This window comes from Paroedura picta, chromosome 3 (genome assembly GCF_049243985.1).
Source record: "Paroedura picta isolate Pp20150507F chromosome 3, Ppicta_v3.0, whole genome shotgun sequence".
NCBI lineage: Eukaryota > Metazoa > Chordata > Lepidosauria > Squamata > Gekkonidae > Paroedura > Paroedura picta.
Genome location: NC_135371.1, coordinates 156928122 through 156951593, shown reverse-complemented (window position 1 = coordinate 156951593; position 23472 = coordinate 156928122). Strand labels below are relative to the sequence as shown.

Below are 23472 nucleotides of genomic sequence, written 5' to 3'. Positions count from 1 at the left end.
GCTTTGGCATCGCCTTCTTCCTGTCCCCCTTCCTCCCCCCCCCCCAAAAAAGACACGCTTTTTTGCAGTCCCTTTCATCCACTTGTGCTCCGCTCCACCAAGAAGCAATGTCCTGTCACTCTTCTCAGGCCGTCTCTGGATGCGACGGAAAGAAATGCGGCTCCTATTCGGAGGTCTGGCCTCAAAATGGAGGCCAGCCGTCAACGGACAGCCCCGTTTGCGGCCCGATCGGTATTGGGATGTGCTACGGAGGAGCGGGAGATTTTAGCAGTAGGAGCATTGGCTCCTGTGGGACAAGGCTGGTTACCCGCCCCCTTGCAAACCAGCACTGCGGCGGGGTCAGTGTTGCCAACAGCTACCGTGGTGCTGAGTACAGCTACCGGAGTGCCGGAGCCGTCGCTCCTGGGGCGTTGCGCATTGCGCCGGTGACTTGCAACGAGTCGCTGCTGCAGCCTCTCGACCTGAAGATCGACACCGCAGCCTTGGCGGTGAAATGCCAGGCGAAGGATGAGCTGCAGGGGCTCAACAGCAAGCTGGCCTCTTTCATTGGCAAGGTGAGTTTGGGCGGGCGGGCAGGGAGGGCGATGCCTGGCAATGAGAGACGTTGAATGATTGTTGCAGGGGGCACGATGCTCACGACAAGCTTCTTGTGCCTGGGGAAAGCTCAGCTATACAGCCCAGATGGATGGGGCAAGTCGCTGGCCATGTGCTTCTCAAGACTATTGGCGATGCACTTGTCATGGCTGGACAAAGGACTTTTGGCAACATTGACTGCTTTGTACCAATCTATTGGGTGTTCCTGGCTCCAGGGAGGCATACCTGGCCTCAACCAGGGCCAGGGCCTTTTCGGTCCTGGCCCCCACCTGGTGGAATGAGCTCCCAGAAGAGCTGTGGGCCCTGCAGGCTCATGGTGTTTCGCAGGTTCTGCAAGACGGAGCTCTTCCACCAGGTTTATGGTTGAGGCCAGTGTGGTGAGGCCGGTGTGGTGTGGTGGGCCTCCCCAGTCCTAAGAGGGCAGCATTAGCTATGCCATCTGTGTTCCCTCTTCCCACTCTTCTCCTCTATACAGAATTTTTTTTTGGTTGAAGACCGCCATGTTTTTTAGGAGTCTATTTTTACTGTATGTATATGTGTGTGTTAGAGCCTCTTGTGGCGCAGAGTGGTGAGGCAGCAGACATGCAATCTGAAAGCTCTGCCCATGAGGCTGGGAGTTCAATCCCATCAGTCGGCTCAAGGTTGACTCAGCCTTCCATCCTTCCCAGGTCGGTAAAATGAGTACCCAGCTTGCTTGGGGGTAAACGGTAATGACTGAGGAAGGCACTGGCAAACCACCCCGTATTGAGTCTGCCATGAAAATGCTAGAGGGTGTCACCCCAAGGGTCAGACATGACTCGGTGCTTGCATAGGGGATACCTTTACCTTTACCTTTGTATGTGTGTCCACATTTATTTATTTATTTATTTATTTATTTTTATATTTATATACCACCGTTCTCAAAAGTCTCGCGGCGGTATACAGAGATTCATAAGCACAATACAATCCCATTAAAAAACATTTAAAAACATTAAAACATAATTAAAACACAATATCACGATGGTGGATAATAAATATATAACCCACTCCTCTCTCCCCATAATTTTAATGAGGTTTTACTGGGTTTTATATGGACACATTGTGACCCACCATGACCCACCATGAGCCCGCTCAGGAGTGGCGGGTAATAAGTTTAAATAATAAATCAATAATAAACTGACCGATTCCAGGAATTTGGCTCCTCTCGACCATGGTCTGGCTCTACAGTGGTTTCTTGGTCTCTGGTCATTTCCCTCCCTCTTTGCTCCCTGGTGTAGGGATGTCCCCCATCTTTTTTGGTTTTGTTTCTTGCTGCCAGCCTAGTGTACTGGTTAAAAGCAGTAGCTTCAGATCTGGAGAACCAGGTTTGATTCCCCACTCCTTTGATGGGTGACCCTGGACTACTTACAGTTCTCTCAGAGCTCTTTTGGCCTCACCTACCTCAAAGGGTTGTGGGGAGATGAAGGGAATAGTAATTGTAAGCTGCTGTGAGACTCCTGTGGGTAGGGAGCTTGGTGTAGTGGTTAAGAGCAGTGGCTTCTAATCTGGTGAGCTGGGTTTGATTCCCTGCTCCTCTACATGCAGACAGCTGAGTGACCTTGGGCCTATCACAGCCCTGTTAGGAGCTGTTGTCACAGAGCTCTCTTAGCCTCACCTATTCAAGGGGTGTCTGTTGTGGGGAGAGGAAGGGAAGGTGATTGTAAGTCGCTTTGAGACTCCTTCGGGCAGTGAAAAGTGCAGTATAAAAACAGCTCTCCTCCTGTATTATTTTGACCATGTTTGTTGCTTGCGTTTGTTTCTTTTTTGGCATTATTACACTCCATTGGTCCTCAGTTGAGAAATGAATTGGCATCAAAAAGAAGAAAATGCATGAAATTATCTATGGGTTCAATTTTTGCAATGGGAAAAGAAAAAGAAATGGACATGTCTAGCTGAAACAACCGAGCTTTGAAATTCAATAGGATACCTACCTGAATAAGTGAACATTACAGCAGCACCAGAGAACAAAGCCATGGGGAAGCCCTAGTGCCGCTTCTGTAATATATAAAAGGGCCCTCTTGGTTTGGCGATTTGGGAGAGGTAGGCTTTGTCCCACAAGTGAACTGATTACCAAAACACAGATCCAGTGAATGTTTTCTTTTGGGACTTCAGGTCCGGCTATTGGAGCAACGCAACCTGATGCTGAAGACCAAGTGGGACTTTGTCCAAGAGAAGAAACGACGTCAGAGTAAGATGGAGCCCCTCTTCAATGAACACGCCAGTCTGCTGAAGAAGGAGATGGAATGTCTCGAATCAAAGAGGGCCAAGCTAAAGGCCGAATGTAACTCTTTAGAACAAGCCATGGAAGGTCATAAAAAGAGGTGAGCTTTAAGGAAATGTTGTGGATGTCTCTTTAATGTCCTGCTGTGTAAAGGAAAGGTCCGATTTGCTATTGATATCAACAATGGGTTGGATTCTTCCTTCTGCTTGTGGGGCAGTGCCTTCTATTGCCGAGAAGACCTCCCTTGGACTGCAAGGCGAACAAAGTCAGTCCTAGAGGAGATCAGCCCAGACTGCTCCTTAGAAGGCCAGATCCTGAAGATGAAACTCAAATACTTTGGCCACCTCATGAGAAGGAAGGACTCCCTGGAGAAGAGCCTAATGCTGGGAGTGACTGAGGGCAAAAGAAGAAGGGGACGACAGAGATTGAGGTGGCTGGATGGAGTCACTGAAGCAGTAGGTGCAAACTTAAATGGACTCCGGGGAATGGTAGAGGACAGGAAGGCCTGGAGGATCATTGTCCATGGGGTCGCAATGGGTCGGACATGACTTCGAAACTACCAACAACAAAGACATATTTATATCCTGCTTTTCTGCCAATCAGCTGGTGTTCAGATGCTGCAGCAGGGAAAGAGAGCAGTGGGAACTCTGGTTCTGTGCACTTCTGTCTCTGTGGCTCTAATGATGAATTTCTAAATATGGAGACAATACTTAATGACAAGGCAAATACTATCCGCCCGTCCATCCACCTGTCTATCCATCTATCCATGCATCCATCTGCAAATATGCTTAACTTGAATAATATATTCAGAAATGTTTTTTTTTCCGTTGTGGTAAAGAGTTTAAACTTTTTCTTTACAAGCAGACAACAATTACACCCCCATTTATGAGTCTTGAATAGAGTCATAAAATTTTTCCCTTTCCTGATCAGGTATGCAGAAGAATGTAGTAAGCGAACGTCTGCTGAGAATGAATTTATATTACTTAAAAAGGTGAGTGGCTTAATATTTGATACTGTTGTTTGAAGATACTGATTTTGGAGGTTAAGAGAAACAAAACAAAAAATTGGCTTCCCCGGATTATCAGTGCAGTCCTAAACAGAGCTATACCTTTCTAAATGTTATTGACTTTGGTGAATATATGAAGGTATAACTCTGTTTAGGATTGCACTACAAGATTTGTTAAACTGGTTTTCTTGGAAGAGAGTGGACCTTTTTGTACTTCTGTTGGAAAGTGGATTTATTTTTCTTTCCGAGTATTTGCAGCTTTTCCATATTGTATCTTAAGGATTCAGAGCCTCTTGTGGCGGAGGGTGGTAAGGCAGCTGCCATGCTGGCTGAAACTCTGCCCATGAGCCTGGGAGTTCAATCCCAGCAGCCGGCTCAAGGTTGACTTAGCCTTCCATCCTTCCGAGGTCGGTAAAATGAGTACCCAGCTTGCTGGGGAGTAAAACGGTTATGATTGGGGAAGGCACTGGCAAACCACTCTGTATTGAGTCTGCCATGAAAACGCTAGAGGGCGTCACCCCAAGGGTCAGACATGCCTCGGTGCTTGCACAGGGGATACCTTTACCTTTACCTTTATATTATGGATAGCATAAGATAGCGGTCCCCAACCTTTTCCTCGTTGAGGACCGCTTCCGTGGGTGGGGGAGAGCCAGCGGCCATGTTCCTAGTTGCATCATGCATAATTCTCACAAAGATTTTTGCTAACCCCCTCCCCCTTGATAAATTTCTCAAAATTTATAAAAGTTCTTTTGGCTTCCCTTAAAATTCCCTCTTACTTTTCATCAGAGGGGACTTTCAAGACAGTGAATAAGGAAGATGGGGGTGGTAGCCACATTTCACAGCTACTTTTGTCCCCTTTCCCCCTTTAGAACGTCCCCTGTTCCGTGAATCACAATGTAGTAGAAATCATAACTTTGGTTTTCATGCAGGATTTGGATTGTGCTTTTGCACACAAGGCAGAGCTGGAAGCCAAGGTGGAAAGTCACATCAAACAAATCGGCTTCTTGAGATGCATGTATGAACAGGTGATAAGACTTTCAGCTATTACAAAAGAGTCTCTTCTCAAAATGGCAGATCTAGCTGGTTCTCCTGGTAGCAGCCTTATACTCTGTGTGATTGAAGAGGCTTCTTATAAGAAGCCAGCTTAGACTCTCTTTTCACACCAGGGTGCCTCTGTATTTGGTGCTGGGAACCCTGCATCATGAGTAGCCCATTTTCTATATAGAGATGCTTCATCACTAGGGCATTCAATGGCCAATCTCTCACTGTTCCCAGTAGAAGCAATGGAGAAACTTATTCATGGGAGCCTAGGAAAACCTGTACTGCTGAATGTCTTCAGAAAAGGCATACCTTGGGAGGGACCAATGTCTCCAATGGGCAACTTGGGGTTTTCAGGAATGCACCAAAATTGTTGGCATGCTTGGACCAATTTAAAAAATGGAAAAATTAACTTTCCTTTTTAAAGAGCTGTATTTTGTTTGTTTGTTTGTTAGACTGATTTATTACCCGCCGCTATCAAGCAAGTCTTCTCGCGGCGGGTGACAGCATAAAATAGATCCCCACAAGATAAAACATTAAAAACACAACATAATCCAACAGCAAAAATAAATTAAAATATTACAAAATCCAACCTCCTCCCTCCACACACCCCCAGCACCCCAGGGTGCCAATGATCACAATATAGTTGTTCCTAAGTATATTCTCAGATGTAGATGTAGAGGGGCCACTAGATCTTCCATGCCCTGGCCTCAACCTGTACATTTAGCCCCAATGTCATAAATTGCTGGTCTGAACCGGATAGATTACGATCTGAGGAGAAAGAGCCTGTACAATATCCTTATTTTTACATAAAGCACAAATGATTGTCTTACACGGTGCCACTCTGCAGGAAATTTCCGAGCTCCAAGATTCGATTTCCAACACCTGTGTCATGGTCCAAATGGATAACAGCCGTGGCTTGGACATGAGTGACACCGTTGAGGAGTTCCGCCGTCGGTATGAAACCATGGCATCCAGAAGCCGAGCCGAGGCTGAGGCCTGGTTCCAGTGCCAGGTAAGCAATGGTGCCAATTGATCCTTATCGCTTTTGTGTGGTCCCCAACCTTTTGGAGGCTAGGAGAACCTTTCCGTTTGGACACTGGGCAGGGAGTAGATGCAGCGACAGAATGGCTGCTGGAAGAGGCAGACCCAACGACAAAATGGCTGCCAGAGGAGATGGGGCTAACCACAAAATCCAGGAAGTTACTGTCATAGTTTATTGTCAAAGGCTTTCATGACTAGCATCAACCGTTTTTTGTAGTTTTCTCAGGTTGTGCGACCATGTTCTGGTCGGTTTTTCTCCTAACATTTTGCCTGCATCTGTGGCTGGCATCTTCAGAGGTCTGTCACAGCAAGACTGGCCACAGAGATATACATCTTGCTGTGACAGACTTCTGAAGATGCCAGCCAAAGATACAGCTGAAATGTTAGGAGTGGAACACATACCCACAAACCAAAACAAAAACTACAAAAACCCATCATAGTAACTCTTCAACATTTCAGGTGGAAGCCCTTTCGAACAGGATGCCTTTAAATCCACACAGCCCACCAGCTCTCCATGGCTAATCAGAAAACTTCCTAGGCCTAAACCCCATCTGGTCCTGCCTATTTTCTAAAAATACTTGGTGGGCACTAGGAAAGGTGCTGGCAAGTGCCACATTGTCCATGAGCATCATTTTGGGCATTCCTGAATTATAGCATTGGACAAAGGACCTAAGACAATTTCAGATCTCCACTTAGCCATTAAACCTAGTGGGTACAGGCAGCATAGTCTGTTTCCCTAGGTTATTATCGAGGAGAAGAATGATATGTGCCATCTATCCTTTGGGAAAAGAGTAGGATGAAAGCAGGTGGATGATAGACAATTGAGAGAGAGAGATGCACACAAAGAGAGAGAGAGAGACAGACAGACAGAGACAGAGACAGAGACAGAGACAGAGACAGAGACAGAGAGAGGATAGACTGACACATTGATCTACTGAACAGTCTGTTTTGTTTCTCATAATAGTATCGAGAGCTCAAGACGATGGCAGCCAAACACTGTGATAATCTGCGTAATGTCAAAGAAGAGCTCCAGGCTCTGACCCGTGTGGCTCACACGCTGGAGTCGGAAATTGCAAGCATTAAAACTCAGGTGAGATAAATGGGCTGGCATTGGGAATGACAGGGATGGGGGGAAGGCAACGAAGATACAGATGCAATGGCAAGAGCACTCCTCAGCCACACAGGCACATGTTTTGAAAGCAGCACCAGAGCAGATTCACAAAGGCAGGGAAGCCATTTCCCCGAGGCTCCATTCCATCCTACTCTAGCTATGTTTCGATTCAGAAGCCCTGTGGATGGTGTCAACAAAGGCCAGCTTCTCCTTCAGTTGTATGATCAGCAGTTTGAAGGGAACAATATCACTGGGCTCTGGAAGCAACTGACTCCCAAGATCATTCATTCATTCATTCATTCATTCATTCATTCATTCATTCATTCATTCATTCATTCATTCATTCATTCATTCATACTTCTATTCAGTTTCTCATCCTCTGTATTCGTGTTTGTGACAAAGCAGTACAACCAGGAAGCACATGGCAGATTACCCAGATTATTTTTATGTCTAATAGTCAAATTGGCCACATTTACAGATACTTAAACCCGTGAATTATGACCGTACTGACGCAAAACAGATATTTCTTCAAACTTGGGAGGCTTCCCAGGTTTACAGGAAAAGCTGAAAACCATTTTAAAAAATCAGACAGGGTTTTTTAAAATCTTCCCCAAATAAGGAGCATTGTCTACCTACCTCTATGTCCTGGGCAGAGTCCAATAGCAGTGCCAGCAGTGGAGTCTGGTAGCTGCACCAGTCCTGGGAGGGACCTTTCAAGGAGCCCTGCCTCGGCTCCACAGGTAAGTGGAAAAAATTAGGTTTCCCCAACATAAGTGTTGCAGGCCCCTGCTTATTCATTCTCATGTTAAGGCCCAGATTTGTAGGCCACTTTGAGACTCCTTCTGGTAGAGAAAAGTGGAGTATAAGAACCAAATCTTCTTCTTCTGGGTGGAAGATTGTCAGGCATCATCAGCATTGTCTCCATCGTGGTTATTGACCATTCTTGAAATTGCCTGATGCTGTATACATGCTGTGCATGTATTCAAGGCCTGTTAATCCCTAAAAGCCTTTCCCTCCACACACATGCCCAAAAGATACAAAAGAATTTCAAACATATTTTTATATAGCAGTGACAGAAATAATGCAGTCAAAGGACTGCAAACCGTACTGCTCAATACAGCTTTTTCAACTCCACAAAAAATATAGTAGGGAGACCCTTAAGAATAGCATGAAGTGAAATATGGGGTTCTACAGGGGCACCAGGGAATCAGCAAAGTTCACCCTGCTTGCTTGAGTGCTTTTCTGCTTGTGGGCAGAGGCCTAACCCCAAAGCAGACTGATGGTGCACCAGGGGAGAAATTTCCTTGTAAGTCGCTTTGCAGTACTTTTTGCTGTGTCCAAATAGAATTTAGGTTAGCTGCAGGCAGGTCCTGCCCATTTCAAGGAAGGCAAATAGGGGAAATCCTTTTTGCATTTGCAGCGTTGCAAACTGGAAGAGGAGGTGGCCACTGCTCAGGAGCGAGGGGAGATGGCCGTGAAAGATGCCAAAGGCAAGCTGTCCGAGCTGGAGGAAGCCCTGCACAAGGCCAAGCAGGACATGGCCAGCCAACTGCGGGAATACCAGGAGCTCATGAACGTCAAGCTGGCCCTGGACATCGAGATCACCACCTACAGGAAGCTGCTGGAAGGAGAGGAATGCCGGTGAGTGTGACTGAAGCTTGTTTAAGAAGTCTTGAGTCCAAGGGCACCTTTGAGACCAACCAAGTTTTATTCAAGATGTAAGTTTTCGTGTGCACAGCCCACTTCATCAGACAATGAAATGGAAACGACAAGACCACATATGTATAAACAGAGATTGGGTATACTGCATAATATTCACCAGATACAAGGACCTAACACGAATAATATGCTAAGTTTGTAAGGTGATCAGTCATTGGGGTTCCACTCTAGGAGAAAATTGTAAAGGAAATAAACAGGTCAATATGAAAGATACATGGATAGATGCATTCACAACCGTGGAACCTGAGAGTAATTCAAAGAGAAGAACCTGTCACTGTGCTCCATTCGCCTCCACCCGTGATCCAGTATCTGCTTATATATGTGGTCTTGTCACTTCTATCTCATTGTGGGACAAAGTGTGTTGTGCACACAAAAGCTTACATCTTGAATAAAACTTGGTTGGTCTTAAAGGTGCCATTGGACTTAAATGTTCTGCTACTTCAGACCAGCAGTTGAATCTGTCTTCATGAAGCTTGTTAAGAAATCGTTTTGGGAAGGTGATGTTTACAAATAAGTCCTGGTATGTCTGAATTACAAAGGTAACATGCACATGGTCCAATATTTGATAAATGTTCCACATTTGAAACTTCAAGTGCCTCATACCTGACATTTGAATTTGGAAATAATCCCTGAAAGTGGTTGGCACAATGTTTGAAGGAAAATCCTGCCAAAACATGGAACTCACCCCAGAATCCATGTAGACATTCATCATTGAAATTGTAGGTTGGATCTGACCAAAAATTTCCATGCTTGTGGGGAGGGGATGTTTTTTTATATTCCCTATTCTTCAGGAATGGCATTTGGTGGAGAACCGTGCTGTAGTAGGATGGGAAGATGGGGAAATTTTGCCTCTGTGGATGAAAATGCTTCCATCCTTGGAAATTTTAGGCAGGATTCAAGCTTGTATGTTGAAGTATGTAATAGCCAAGTTTTAAATTCTGTAAAATTTCAGTTTTGAAACTGGGAAAATAATGTTAACTCTTATATGTGAAATAGGCTTCACCTCCAGTTTAATCTTGGTTGTTTAATGTATAGTTTTCTGACACATGAGAATGCACCTGTGCTTTAAAATGTACAGGGTCTGTTTGATGCGAGTATATTTAACATGTGTTGACTGCAGCATCAAGAGGATGACACATATGTGTGAACAGGTCGTCAGTGTTAAGCTGCATGGACAGAATTTGTGTAACTCTCCTCAGCAAATGCTTTTCTTCAGAGATATTATTTGACTGAAGAGCCTTTTTTGAAACATATAGAATGAAAGGGCATTCTCTAGTGGCATGCTCTACCCTCAACCAGCATATAATCAAGTGAAAGACACCTACAGGAGAGATTCGGCACAACATTTCCATTGGTTGAAGGCCCTCCACCTGCAATGCCTGATTTTTATGTTTTCCCTTTCTTGCAGCAGCCCCAAATGCCCCCTATAATCTGGCTGCTGGGGGAGAGGTGCCTTCTGTTAGTTGACGTTGTCATAACAAAGAGATCTGAGATATTTTCTTTCATTCATTTCCTGCTAGGTTGAATGAAGGAGAGTGTGCTGTGAACCTCTGTAAGTATAAATGGGGAAAATTGACTACCAATACATGAAGATTTACAGGGGCTTATCCCAAGAGAAAGGTGGTGGAGGAAGTGCTATAATATAAAGAAACGCACACCTGCATGCTGGACCATGCGTACCTGGAATTGCATATTTATCCCTCCAAGAGGGATATGAACTCAAAGTCAATGAATCAGTTGAAGTGTTAAGATGTATTGCGAATTAAGTGGCTCATTATTTTTTTCTAAATGCAAGTACTTGCAAAATCGCAGGTACCAGGCAACTCCTGACAAAGGAATACTTTCTCTGGTGCTTATCTCCAAAAGCAGCGGACGAATTATGCTTCACATTGCTGCTTTTATGCTCATATGAAATAATATTAAGCTACACTAGAATGACAGACAGGTTATAATAACTCATCAGTTAAAGATTCCTTTGATCGAGGGATTGATCCACCCATCCCACAAGAGGCAATGAGTATGAAGCCAGCAATGAGTGTGAAGCCAACTACTTTTCTAGCACCAGAACATGAGCTGCCTGGCTGTTTAAAAGCAAGGCTCCAGCTAGTCTGGCACTGTATTTCAAACAGCCACTAAAAGCTCATAAGTTATAAGCAGAGCGTAAAAGAGAAAGCCACCTCCTCTATCCATTAATTTGCAGGTATATGACTTCTGAAAGTGGTTCCAATCTTACCTATGGATTGGATTGACAGCTCTGGATAGATCTAGCACACATGAATTTGATATTTGATGTTATTTAGCCCAGGGGTAGTCAACCTGTGGTCCTCTAGATGGCCATGGACTACAATTCCCATGAGCCCTTGCCAGCGTTTTCTGGCAGGGGCTCATGGGGGTTGTAGTCCATGAACATCTCGAGGACCACAGGTTGACTACCCGATTTAGCTACCTCAAAGCGCCAGCAAGAAAACGAAAGTAGAGGATGTCCCGGCTGGAACCCGTATTTTGTTTTCCTGCAAAATGTGTGCTTGTTTTTCTTGCCAGGCGTCCGGAGAAGTGAGGGGGCTATAGTGCGTGAAGGGGCTTCCCGCCACGGCCCAGCATGCCCTCCTTCGTATAGAAGCAACCACGGAGGTGTACAGATTGGTGGCAGCTCTGTCGCCACTTTGGACGGCAGCCCTGCCGCGACGGGCATTCATCCAAGCAACGATGCCAGCAACTCCCCACACCCAGACTGGCATGGTGCTCCACATGGTTTAAGTGATGGAAGTACTCGTACCACCACACTGCGCTTTGTGTCCTCGGCTTACTCTTGTGGGCCTCCGTGTTGAAAACAAGAAAGCCGCTGAAGGATGAATCGCGAATGCATCTCTGCCTGTTAACTGCAATGCCTCCATCCGCTGCCAGACAAACAAGCAGAGGTCGGTTCTGGAAGCTGTGGGACATGAGAGTGAAAACGAAACCCACACAATAAAAATAATCTGCTGAGGAAGTGTTTTGACTGAAATCACTGTCTGAATTATGTTACAAAGTTGGGATGTTTACACCTCATTGGTCCATGAGGCAGAAGGCTCTCTTGGTTTTACCTCAGAAGTGGGGAGCCTTCCCATAGTCCTCTAGGAATGTTGGAAGTCAATGATTATCAGTCACAGGTGCAAGTTGCATGGTGGCCACCAGGCCTCCTAATTCCTCTTCCATCAGTGGCATGCTGGGAGAAGAGCGGATTTGCATCCCAGTCTATCCCTGCTCCCCTTGGCTTTGCTTTATATAAACTATAAGGTTTGGCAAGCTTGTTATGATTAAATTAAATTACATGTTGATTACTATTCTGCTCTTTCCTTAGCAGTTCAGGGCAGACCACATCAGACCACATCAGAATTGCTTAGAAACACCCTAGGCCACAGAGAGTTTACTAGACATTCTTTTCTTAAAGTTGTAGTTGGTGTTTCTATTTATTTGGGTAGATTTGTTCCTCAAAGTTTTTTTTTTAAGGTTTCAGATACTCTTGCAAACATGGGGCAAAGTTACATAGAACTCTGTCCCTAGCTCCATTTTGTGGATATAGTGATGATATAAACTACAGCCCAATTTGGACTTATTGTATTTATTTAGATTTATAGACCACCTTATCTGCTTGAGCAGACTCGGGAGAATTAGATATTATGATGATGTTAAGTGAGTATGCCAGTACAAATAAAGGACACTTCACTTTCAAGTCAGTGGTTAAAAGCGATAAGGAGAATTGGTCCACAAAATAGAGGCCCAGGCTGCTTGTCGGAGGGAGGGGTAAACACGAAGGTGAAATCTGGGGTCTAGAATCATTCATAGAATCCATCCTGCCTCCTTTGATAGCCTTGCACCAGCAAATGATGGAAGATTTGGGTGGATGGTACCTGGAGAGGATGGAGTTTTAGGGGGATGTTACATAATTTCTTGGTGATGTAGTAGGAATTTCCCCAAACTCTATGGTCTTTACCATAAAGATAGTAAAAATGCCTATAGTGGCATGGAGGATATGATGTCACTTCCAGGTGGAGGTCCATGGATGTGACATCTTTTCCAGGTGAGGCTCCAGGAATTCCCTCGATCTCTGTGAATTTTACCATTGCAATTGGTAGAAATTTCTAGAATGTTATCATCAACATGATTACTCTGTCCCATTTTTCTCTAGATTATCAAAATATTGAGGATGAGGGGGGGGACTGACAGTGGGGGCAGGAGATTTCCCATTGCCACCAAGCAAATTGTAAGTCTATGCCTCCGCTACCTTAACCTTATTCTTCACTGCAGTAGACTAAGCACCAAACAATACAAAGACATGAGGAGGGGCTGGGGTGAGTTGCATATATACTATGGATACTTGTGAGGTACTGGTCCTACGCTTTGACCTACAATGAAGGCATTTTAGCTTCCCTAAAAAGTTATCCACTACTGACTTAGAAATCTCACTGCTTAGGGATTCTTTCATAACACTACAACTGCTAGAACAGCAGTGTGATTTCAGGTTATCAGGATTCATCAGCTCTTCTAAGGTCCAAACTACAGGTCTGTTAGGGCTGCCAGGCATCTTGGAAGAAAACTCCCAAAGAAAAATAAGGCCTCATCTACTTACAATTTCTTACCGTAGAGTTCCTAATTATTTTAGAGCTACCTGGCTCTATGAGTTTCTTACAATTCCTAGAGCTACTTTTTTCACTTCTGGGTGGTTCTAGGAGTCACCAGGAACTCTGTGGTAAGAACTTGCTGTAAGTAGATAAAACCTAAGCTTTTTTCTCTCTCCAGGGATGCTGCCTTTTCACAACCACTTGCCAGGCAACCTTAATTGTCATTCCTAATTCATTTTCATTTCAGCCATAAAGCCTGTTGGAGCCCGATTTTGCTTGGGACTAAAATGGAGACACTCCTGTCCATGCCATTTTCCCAAGGCAAAATAGCTCTGGAGGAGAGTTATTTGCATAACTATGAAGATTCATGTGTTCAGAATGTTCCATCTGGGGAACCAAGACTGAACTTGTTAAAACATAATATGTAGTTTGACCTTAACTAAGAATGGAGCTAGAGTTTGGAATATTTCAAGGTCCACAGATAAAATGTCCAGGATTTGTACTAGCTCCCAAGAATGACACACAATAAGATTAACGATTTGGAAGTTTGTGTTTTTCTTTTAAACAGAGATTCACCACACTACACACTATCTGCTGTAAAGATTTATTAGAAAATACAGAACTTAACCAAGGAGACAGGCAAACCAAAGGAACAATGTCCGAAAACCATGAATGAAGATAACTTCCTTTGCATGAACTTTGACAGATAAAAGGTTATTGCAAATTAGTGCTGCTAGCTAGTATTGTAGGAGTTGAAAAATGACAGATTTTTCCACTTGTAGTTAGCCCATTTAGGTACGTTTGCCGTACTACTAATTCTGAACAATAGTGACGAGGTCATTCCATCATTTCTAATTGTTCATTAGCCTGGATGTTACGAATATACCCATGTGCAAAAACGCTGCCAAAACCCAATCTTAATTGATAATTGCGTGAACATTTTTCTGTGTGTGTGGTTGTCTAGCTGATGCGCACAATGTGATCCATAGTGCTAAAATGCCTCTAAAAAAAACCCTTGCATGCAATCATGTCAGCCTTCCATTCAACCATGCTGAGATTGCTTTTTGCAGTGTTTGCTTTGTAAAAAATTAGGTAATGAAAAGGTGGAACACTGTTCTATCCATTCTACTATAGAAATAGATTGCTCCACAATCTAGTAAGACGCTTGAATGAGTATATGGAAACATCCCTTCTAAAAACTCCATATGCAGTCAATTCCCTTATTGTAAGCAGCAGTGGTTTTCAATCTGTGTTCCAGGGAGGAGAAGGGGGTGCTTAGAAGTATATCAGAGATTCCTTGTTAATAAAAATGTTTGATGGAAGACAACGTTCCGTGGGGAAAAAAATCTCACATATCATTATCAATCTTGTCCTCCAGTGTGGTATTGTAGGGCACCACTGGACAAGTTCTCGCACACTCTCAACTGGGAATATGTGGGTGGCAATGGGGAAAGGTTTGGATCCCTGGGTACAAGTAGTAGATGGCAAGCAAAATTAGTAATAAAGGCATGTTATTGCTCAGATTTCACGCAAGCGGCATGAACTTTACATCCAGGTGTGCATACCTGAATACAGAAAGTAGCATGAGAAGTGGCCCTCAATGTTCTTCTAGAATGTTGCGGCTATCCCCACTGAACCACAGAATTTCCCCTTTGGCACCCTTTTGTTTAATATTTTGTTCTGAAAGAGGTAGAAGTTGACACAAACTTGACATTTGACCCCTTGGTGCTGCCAGCACTTTGTGCTCCGACCGGTGGGCAAGGGGGCAACAGGTCGCCGCCATTTGCCACAACGCTTCTTCCGACGTTGGTGCCGCACACTCCTCCACCTCGGACAATGGTCCTACTGCTAGAAACGTATCCCCCTCCCATGCACGGATCCGGATCGCACATGGCTCCTCCCTGGGTTCGACACACTGCTGAAAGGACAAGCAAATAATACAGGTTTGCCAGCCGACATCTGAAAAGTTCCCACCGATTTACATAACAAAGGCAGCAAATATGAGGACTTACAGATATTCACAGGAAGGACGCCTTCTCCGCACAACCTGTTCAGAGGACAGAGAAAAGCCTTGTGTTATATCGTTTCATGTGAATTTAGTGATGAAATCTGAAATGACATTCATATAGGGGAACGTGATATGCAAACAGCTCTTCAGTTTGTGAGGGCCAACTCACACAGCAATTTGAAATCACCTCTCCATGATGGCCACAAGGGGCTGTTGTTACCCCTGCGGTGAAACCATTTATTAGGGTTTCTCAAATGAGCCCACCTGCTCTCTTCTCCTTCCAGTAGCTTCCTGTAGGTGGCGATCTCAATATCCAAGGCCAACTTAACGTTCATCAGGTCCTGGTATTCCTTCAGCTGACGGGCCATGTCGGCCTTGGCCTTGATTAGGGCATCTTCCAGCTCTGTCAACTTGTGTTTAGCATCTTTGACAGCCATCTCTCCACGTTCCTCTGCTTCAGCTATGGCAGTTTCCAGTTTGCTGCGCTGCAGAGGTGAAACCCAGAGGCTTTTTGGCACAGGCCCAACCTTGTAAACTCCCATGGTTAAATCTAACCATTCAGATCTCGAACCCAAATACATACTGGCTTCATATTTTAGGCATAATAGCACATTACATAAGTGCTGCCTATTCCTTGAAATGCCATTACAACATCTATCTATCTATCTATCTATCTATCTATCTATCTATCTATCTATCTATCTATCTATCTATCTATCTATCTATCTATCTATCTATCTATCTATCTATCTATCTATCTATCTATCTATCTATATCTATCTATCTATCTATCTATCTATCTATCTATCTATCTATCTATCTATCTATCCATCCATCCATCCATCCATCCATCCATCCATCCATCCATCCATCCATCCATCCATCCATCCATCCATCCATCCATCCATCCATCCATCCATGATTTTATTTGATACTCACCACTATCAGGCAACCATCTCATGGTGGTTTACAATCATAACGCATAAAATCCACAATCATAAAAACATAAGCCACCCAAATTAAAACCCCACAATTACTAAGAGCCTGATGACAGCATAAGAACTCTCCTCCTCCCCTCACCAACCCTCCCACACCCAGCACATCAAGGGTGATCTCGGGTGCCTGTCCCAGATGAACTTACATATATAAATATGTGGATATATGGAGGGGCCCTCTGATCTTCCACCCTCTGGCCTTAACCAAAGACCTGACAGAGGAGCTCTGTTTTATAGGTCCTACAGAACTGTGCAAGCTCCTACATGGCCCACAGCTCTTCCAGGAGCTCATCCCACCAGGTCAGGGCCAGGACCCAACCTGGTGGAATTGCAAGGCTATTTCAAGTGCTTGGGTTCAGTTAGCAGAGAGAGTCATTTTGTACTGTTAATTATAAATAATGATTTTTTTTTAGGGATAAAACCCTTAAAAAGACCCTAGCCGGAGCCAAACCACCCAAAATTATAGAAGTGACATATTTAATTTTAAGAATCACAGAGATCTGATAAGACTACATTATAAGATCTTGGCAGCCATCACAATAATATTGCTAGCCTCCGTCCTTCGGTTAGCGCCAATAAAAAGGAAGGGGGAGAGAGATGGGAAAAGGTTTAAAAATGGATGAGAAGAAGCAAGGAAAGGGGAGAGAAGGAGGTAAAGTTGATGGGAGGAACCACAGCAAAAGGAAGGGAGGAGGAAGGGGAGCGGCTGCAGGGGCTGCTGGGAGAGAAAGAGAAAGAAAATTGATGACTGGGGTAAGGTATCCTTAAAGCTAATGGGAATGAAAGAAGGAAGCAGAAAAGGAAGAGATGCTGGGGAAGATACCAGGGGCAGGGAAGGAAGAAATTGTATGGGAAAGGACAAAAGGGATAGTAAAGTTCCCTGAATTTTTGTGGGTTCCCCACTAATAATCATTGTAATTATGGCATGTAACCACCTTCTACCATCCAATATGCCCAGTTACCTGGCTTTTGGCACTGTCAATTTCACCTTTCAGTCTCTGAATCACACGGTTCAACTCCATGATCTCGTTTTTTGTGTCCCGTAGGTTATCGCAGTGCTTTCCAGCTGTTGCCCTCATCTCCTCATACTTAAAGAGAAAACATTGTAATAATCTCCATTATAATTATCCAAGCTACCCTTTAGCCCCAATAATGTAGGGTTTGCTAGAATTGCTTTAATGTGATTGAGGAAATGAAATTACATATTGCACCATGAAGTGTATACATCAATTTTGGTGCAAAATATGGAGTACCTTGATCCAAGCTTCTGTTTTTAATGAATATACACAGTTTAAGGCTTTATCTTCACCTGGCATCAATCTGATTAACACAACAAAAGACCCCTCCCCCTTCTTTTTACTATTATTGTGCCAATATCAGCATATACAGTATTAATACTGGACACTGTTTCATGCTATTTTTTTAATGATAGACGTTTTTAACCCAGAGTTCCCTTCCATTTTTAAGTCACTGCTCCCCTGATCAGACCAGAATTCCATAGATGTTCCAAGGGACAGTGATCCTTTTCTCGCTAAGAACTCTCACCTTGCACTGGTACCATGATTCCGCATCATAGCGGCTCCTGTTTGCAATGTCTTCATACTGGGATCTGACATCAGCAATGATGTCATCCAAATCTAGACCTCGACTATTGTCCATTTGCACAATGACTGAGGTATCTGAGATGCAGGCCTGGAGTTCCTGCAGTTCCTGCAAGAAGAAAATAAGATTCATTGCTCCTTTGCTGCAAGCTCCTTACTGCGGTATTGTCAGGATCTGTGTTGACCTCAGCATCCTGCCCTGGTTTTTACTGTATGGATATGTTATCCTCTTATGTCCTCTGCAGGAAAGGGGATTTTGATGAGCTTGGGAATGTTTGGAAGTATGGGACTGTTTATAGTTTCACTTTGATCTCTGAATAGGCTGGAGGTGTTGGGAGGAGAGGAAACTTCAGTGCTATTTACATAGTACTGTCCTTGGAACCACGGAGTCTGGAAGTTGGGGTTTGCACCTAGATGTGATGAAATGCCTGGGAATGTAGGGAGGCTACCTTCTAAAGTGAGTTGGCATGATGTGACATGACGTTGGAGCCAATGGGGAATATATCAATCAGTATAGGTATTGCAAGATATTCTTAACAAAAAGGATCATTAGCTTAGTTCTTTTCTTCTTCTTCAATAAATCACTCTTGGTGAACATGCCAAGCTTATTTATTTGAGAAGTTGACTGGGATTGTGACCAGGATAGGGGTTAAAGTGTTGGACTGGGGAGTCTGGGTTCAAATCCCCACTCTTCCATCAAGTTTCCTATGCTGACTTTGAAATTTATTGCAGGGATCAAATAGGGGAGGGAAGCACATGCCAGCTTCCTAGACCAGGGGTAGTCAACCTGTGGTCCTCCAGATGTCCATGGACTACAATTCCCATGAGCTGGCAGGGGCTCATGGGCCACAGGTTGTCTACCCCTGTCCTAGAGCATCTTGGGGAAAGGGCAAAATAAAAATGTGCTAGATGGATGAGTCCAGTTTTGGGACGACTATAAAGATCTGAGAGGTGTAGAATGGGATAGCGTAGTTGGCTCTCATCATATCTCAGAATCCTAAGCAGGGTCAGTACTTGGATGTGGCATGACCATGGGAGATTTTACAGAGCAACGTGCATTTTTTTAAAAAAACGAACCACATGATGGATTGCAGAAAGAGAAGTGACATTACCGCCTCATACAAACATCTCAAGAAGGTGATCTCCTCACTTATGCTTTCTACTTTGGCTTCCAAGTCCGCTTTGTTCATATATATACAGTCAACATCCTAGTTTTAAAAAGACACAAGCAAATGTTAAGTCAGGACACTTCTGATTATTAACTGATAGTATCTTAGCCACAGCTGCCATTCAGTGGCAGAGCAACTTCTGCTACTACAGTTGATCTCCAGATGACCACGATCCCTTCCCCAGGAGAAAATGGCTGCTTTGGTGGATGGACTCTATAGCACCATATCCTGCTGAGGTCCCTCTCCACCTCTAACCTTGCCTTCCCCAGGCTCCACCCCACAAATCTCCAGGGATTTCCCAACTCAGAGCTTGTTTGCAACCATGACAGTCAGATAGCTCCACTAGCTTAGGCCTTGCTAGTCCTGAGGTGGTGGAATGAACTGTGCCGCTTCAAACTGTAGGTAAATCCCATCACTGAATGTGGCTTTGCATGTAAAGAAGAACCCATGCCAGTAGAAACTTAACACACCGAGAATTCTGCATGCTCTCTCACCTTGCTGGGCTGATTTTCTGTTGGGAATATTAAAAACAAAACAAAAAAAACATAGGACCCTTTTCCAAAATGTTATCAAGAAGAAGAAGAAGAAGAAGAAGAAGAAGAAGAAGAAGAAGAAGAAGAAGAAGAAGAAGAAGAAGCTGTGCAACATGGGAGTACCAGGGTTGAACTTTCTAAGTAAAATCAATCGCAGGTTCAATAATGTTAAAACTGGAGGGGGACGGAATTTGGGCATCAGGATTGTTTCACATTAACCTAAGCAGTCCTTCTTTTAGAGAAGTAAATGGATGTTGTCCATATCAGACTGGGTGTAGTTCCACCAGTACTGTACCTTGGTGCTACTTCTGGCCAACTCACCTTTTTAAGAGTTACAAATTCATTCTCAGCACACGTTCTCCGATTGCACTCATCTTCGTACCTGGGTGAGAGGGCAAATCATTCTGAAACTGTTCTTAGACCATAAAAAAGATTGTGAATTTAGAACAATGCACCAATTTGGAGAGTCAGTTTGGTGTAGTGGTTAGGAGTGCGGACTTCTAATCTGGCATGCCAGGTTTGATTCTGCACTCCCCCACATGCAGCCAGCTGGGTGACCTTGGGCTCGCTACAGCACTGATAAAACTATTCTGACCGAGCAGTGATATCAGGGCTCTCTCGGCCACACCCACCCCATAGGGTGTCTGTTGTGGGGAGAGGAATGGGAAGGCGACTGTAAGCCGCTTTGAGCCTCCTTCGAGTAGGGAAAAGCGGCATATAAGAACCAACTCTTCTTCTTCTTCTCAATCCTTAGTGCAGCCTTTGTCAATGTTTTTACCAGTGAAAACCCTTGAAACATTCTTCAGGCTCCAAGAAACCCCAGAAAAAAATGTGATCCTGTGAAATATGGTTGGTAAGTGTCATGCCACCTCTTCCCACCCCCTCCAGGCCCATCATTGGCCATTTTGAGAGGGGAGTAAACATGACCATATATGGTCATATCACCCGATAAATATTTAATGAATTAAAAAAAAAATTTATTAACTCCCACCCATTTGGGAAATCCTTCCAGGGCCACCGAGAAACCCAGGGTTTCATGAAATCCTGGTTGAGAAAGTCTGACTTAGGGTGACCCCATGGGGTTTTCAAGGCAAGTGGTTTGTGATTGCCTGCCTCTTCATAGCAGCCCTGGATTTCCTTGGTGGTCTCCCATCCAAATACTAAGCAGGGCCTACCTTGCTTAGCTTCTGAGATTTGACATGATTGGGCTAGCCCTGACCATCCTTTGAACATCACATCCATAGATTGTACTAGTGTCCAGGTGAGAATGTTGGACTAATAGTGATATAAATAAATAGAATAGAGTAGGATATCCATGAAGTCACTCTTCACCCTTGGGTCACCCTTCTCCCTGCCCAGGAAACTTTTACATGATCAAAATGTAAATAGATGCTGGTTTAAGGTTGGGGGTAGGTGGTGGGGAAGAAATTCTGTTCAGTTCATTCGACCTCACATCATTCATCTTCTGAAGTGCTCCGTATTCTGAAAAACTGGTTAATTTTTGCACTTCATTAGCACTCCCCTCCCCCCAATTAAGGTAACGTGGCATAACAAAACTGCGTTGAGCAAGCCTCCTATGGTTTAGATCAGGGGTAATCAAACTGCGGCCCTCCAGATGTCCATGGACTACAATTCCCAGGAGCCCCTGCCAGCGAATGCTGGCAGGGGCTTCTGAGAATTGTAGTCCATGGACATCTGGAGGGCCGCAGTTTGACTACCCCTGGTTTAGATCTAGCACTCCACTTACTTTCTCCTGTAATCTTCTAGAGCTTCCCTGGCATTGGCCAGGTCTGTCTCCAGCTTACTTCGGTCACATCCGTGTCCATCCACCTGCCTCCTCAGGTTACTGATGAAACTGTCAAAGAAGGGGTCGATGTTGCTCCTGACCCTTTTCTGTTCTTGCAGCAGGTTCCATTTTGTCTCCAGCACCTTGTTCTGCTGCTCCAAGAACCGGACCTAACTCACGCCCAAGCAGAAACATTTCACTGGAGATGATCAAAACATGTTCAAGTCTAGACCTTGGAAAGATCGCACTCTCCCATCTGCCCTCCCAAGGCTTCCCCCCGAAATAATTTAATCATGAGGAAAAGCTGGGTGTCATCGGCATACTGATGGCACCCCAGATCAAACGATATCAGCTGGGCAAGAGGGTGAATAAAGATGTGTTTTGGCACTCTTTCCCAACTTTTTTACCACTGAGAAAGCCTTTGAGAAACCCCAGAAGTGGTGCGATGGTCCAGAATATGGTTGGGAAGCATAGCTGTGCACATGGCCACCTGGGGCCCCTTCTCTTCCCATACTGTCCAGGCCTGTCATTGGCCATATATGGTCATATCACCCAATAAATGTTTAACACATTTAAAAACATACATAAAATTTTAACTGATTGCCACCCATTCAGGAAACCCTTCCAGGGCCATCAAGAAACCCCAGGATTTCCCAAAACCCTGGTTGAGAACGCCTGGTATTGGTAGAATTGGTAGAATTAGTGGCAACCGATTGCTGCTTTTATTTAACAAATTCATCCCCCAGTCTGGGGCTGCAAGTGATATCAGCTGTTGTTGTGATACAAACCCCTCACCATGAGATGGCATGGTGAAGCCTTAGAAATGAGACAGCTGGGGCTCTGCAAACAGCAGAAAGTTGTAGAAAATCACAACTTTATTTGCTACTCTCTCTGATTCAAGAAACTCAGGTAGCAGATGTGAGAAAACCCTTTCCCTTTCTGAGCGCCAGTTCCAATCGGAATAGACTAAACCTAATGAAATGCCGGCTTTAAAAGGGACACTTCATATGGCCTATGTCCTAGAAAGGACATGAGCAACTTTGTAATCACACAGCTAAAAAGTATAATCTAGTGAGTTTAATGGCAGCAAGGCTCTTCATCAAAGTTTACCACGTTGATCAAAAGAACCCTGTTCTTTGTTAGAGCACCCTTGCTATGTATCTGCACTGGGACGAATTTTCCTTCTTCCCATTGGAACATGTTAACCATATATATATCGTTAACTCCCATTTGCTGCAGAGAATATCTCGCACTGGAACAAACAGCCCTTGTGGCCTCATCACTCACCTTGTCAATAAAGGAAGCGAATTTGTTGTTGAGGGTCTTCAGCTGTTCTTTCTCCTGTTGCTTCACCATTTGCACGTTGGGGTCGATATCCAGGTGGAGCGGCTGGAGGAGGTGAGGATTGACGGTTACAGGTGCAATACCAGGTGGGCAAGGCCCGCTGAGTCCGCCAACTCTGTAACCAAAGCCAGAAGAGCCGTAACTGTGTCCGAGACCAGCAGATCCCAAACTGTATCCGTATCTTGAAGGGCGGTAACTACTGACAGCAATTCTGGGCCTGGAGGATGCAACACCACAAAGACTTCTGCTGCCAAAAGCTAACCCTTTGGGGGCCATATTGCTGCCCCCTTTGTACGAGACGGTGCTGACGGCGCTGTACCGTTTCATGTTCCTCGGTACAACAGCTGAGCTTGAACTGTAATTCCTAACCAAAGTACCACCCCTAGAGCTGACGTGGTAGGTTCGAGTAGACATTGTGGATGATGGACAGCAAAATGGATAATGATATGGCTTCGGATCTTCGGCGTCAGAACAGATAGGACGGTGTCCACGGGTGGCTGCTACTCTTTGAAACCAGAATTAGAACTTTCACCTTTTTATTCCCGCAATGAGTGGCCCTCGGCTGTCTGATTGGCCAAAACAGCGATTTGAATTCTATTTATTAGCTTGGGGTATTGGGTAACAGCACACGGCAGGCCTGTTTTGCTGGACAGAAACTGGGGCTGTACTTAGAAGCGCTTCTAC

The 23472-nt window shown here is 44.5% G+C and overlaps 2 protein-coding genes across 2 annotated transcripts; one reads left to right on the top strand and one right to left on the bottom strand.

Annotated features, from left to right (window-relative positions):
* On the top strand, window positions 1-11730 carry LOC143831361 (keratin, type II cuticular Hb2-like). Its single transcript, XM_077324366.1, has 9 exons — window positions 1-554; window positions 2725-2933; window positions 3764-3824; window positions 4769-4864; window positions 5728-5892; window positions 6886-7011; window positions 8453-8673; window positions 10272-10303; window positions 11293-11730. The coding sequence occupies exons 1-9, from the start codon at window positions 108-110 to the stop codon at window positions 11577-11579; spliced, it is 1644 nt and encodes a 547-aa protein (XP_077180481.1). The 5' UTR covers window positions 1-107; the 3' UTR covers window positions 11580-11730.
* A 2231-nt stretch (window positions 11731-13961) lies between these two features.
* Window positions 13962-23339, bottom strand: LOC143833277 (keratin, type II cytoskeletal cochleal-like). Its single transcript, XM_077328892.1, has 9 exons — window positions 22732-23339; window positions 21406-21614; window positions 19980-20040; window positions 19069-19164; window positions 17901-18065; window positions 17318-17443; window positions 15625-15845; window positions 15365-15399; window positions 13962-15270 (listed from the first exon to the last, which is right to left on the bottom strand). The coding sequence occupies exons 1-9, from the start codon at window positions 23200-23202 to the stop codon at window positions 15020-15022; spliced, it is 1635 nt and encodes a 544-aa protein (XP_077185007.1). The 5' UTR covers window positions 23203-23339; the 3' UTR covers window positions 13962-15019.
* Between the last annotated feature and the right edge of the window lie 133 nt (window positions 23340-23472).

Coding starts and splice junctions, on each gene's coding strand:
- LOC143831361 (XM_077324366.1), top strand. CDS start 108: ATGTCCTGTCACTCTTCTCAGGCCGTCTCTGGATGCGACGGAAAGAAA. Junction 555..2,724: donor TGGCCTCTTTCATTGGCAAG/GTGAGTTTGGGC, acceptor TTGGGACTTCAG/GTCCGGCTATTGGAGCAACG. Junction 8,674..10,271: donor CTGGAAGGAGAGGAATGCCG/GTGAGTGTGACT, acceptor ATTTCCTGCTAG/GTTGAATGAAGGAGAGTGTG.
- LOC143833277 (XM_077328892.1), bottom strand. CDS start 23,202: ATGTCTACTCGAACCTACCACGTCAGCTCTAGGGGTGGTACTTTGGTT. Junction 18,066..19,068: donor TGAGATGTTTGTATGAGGCG/GTAATGTCACTT, acceptor TTCTTCTTGCAG/GAACTGCAGGAACTCCAGGC. Junction 15,400..15,624: donor CTGGAAGGAGAAGAGAGCAG/GTGGGCTCATTT, acceptor TCCTCTGAACAG/GTTGTGCGGAGAAGGCGTCC.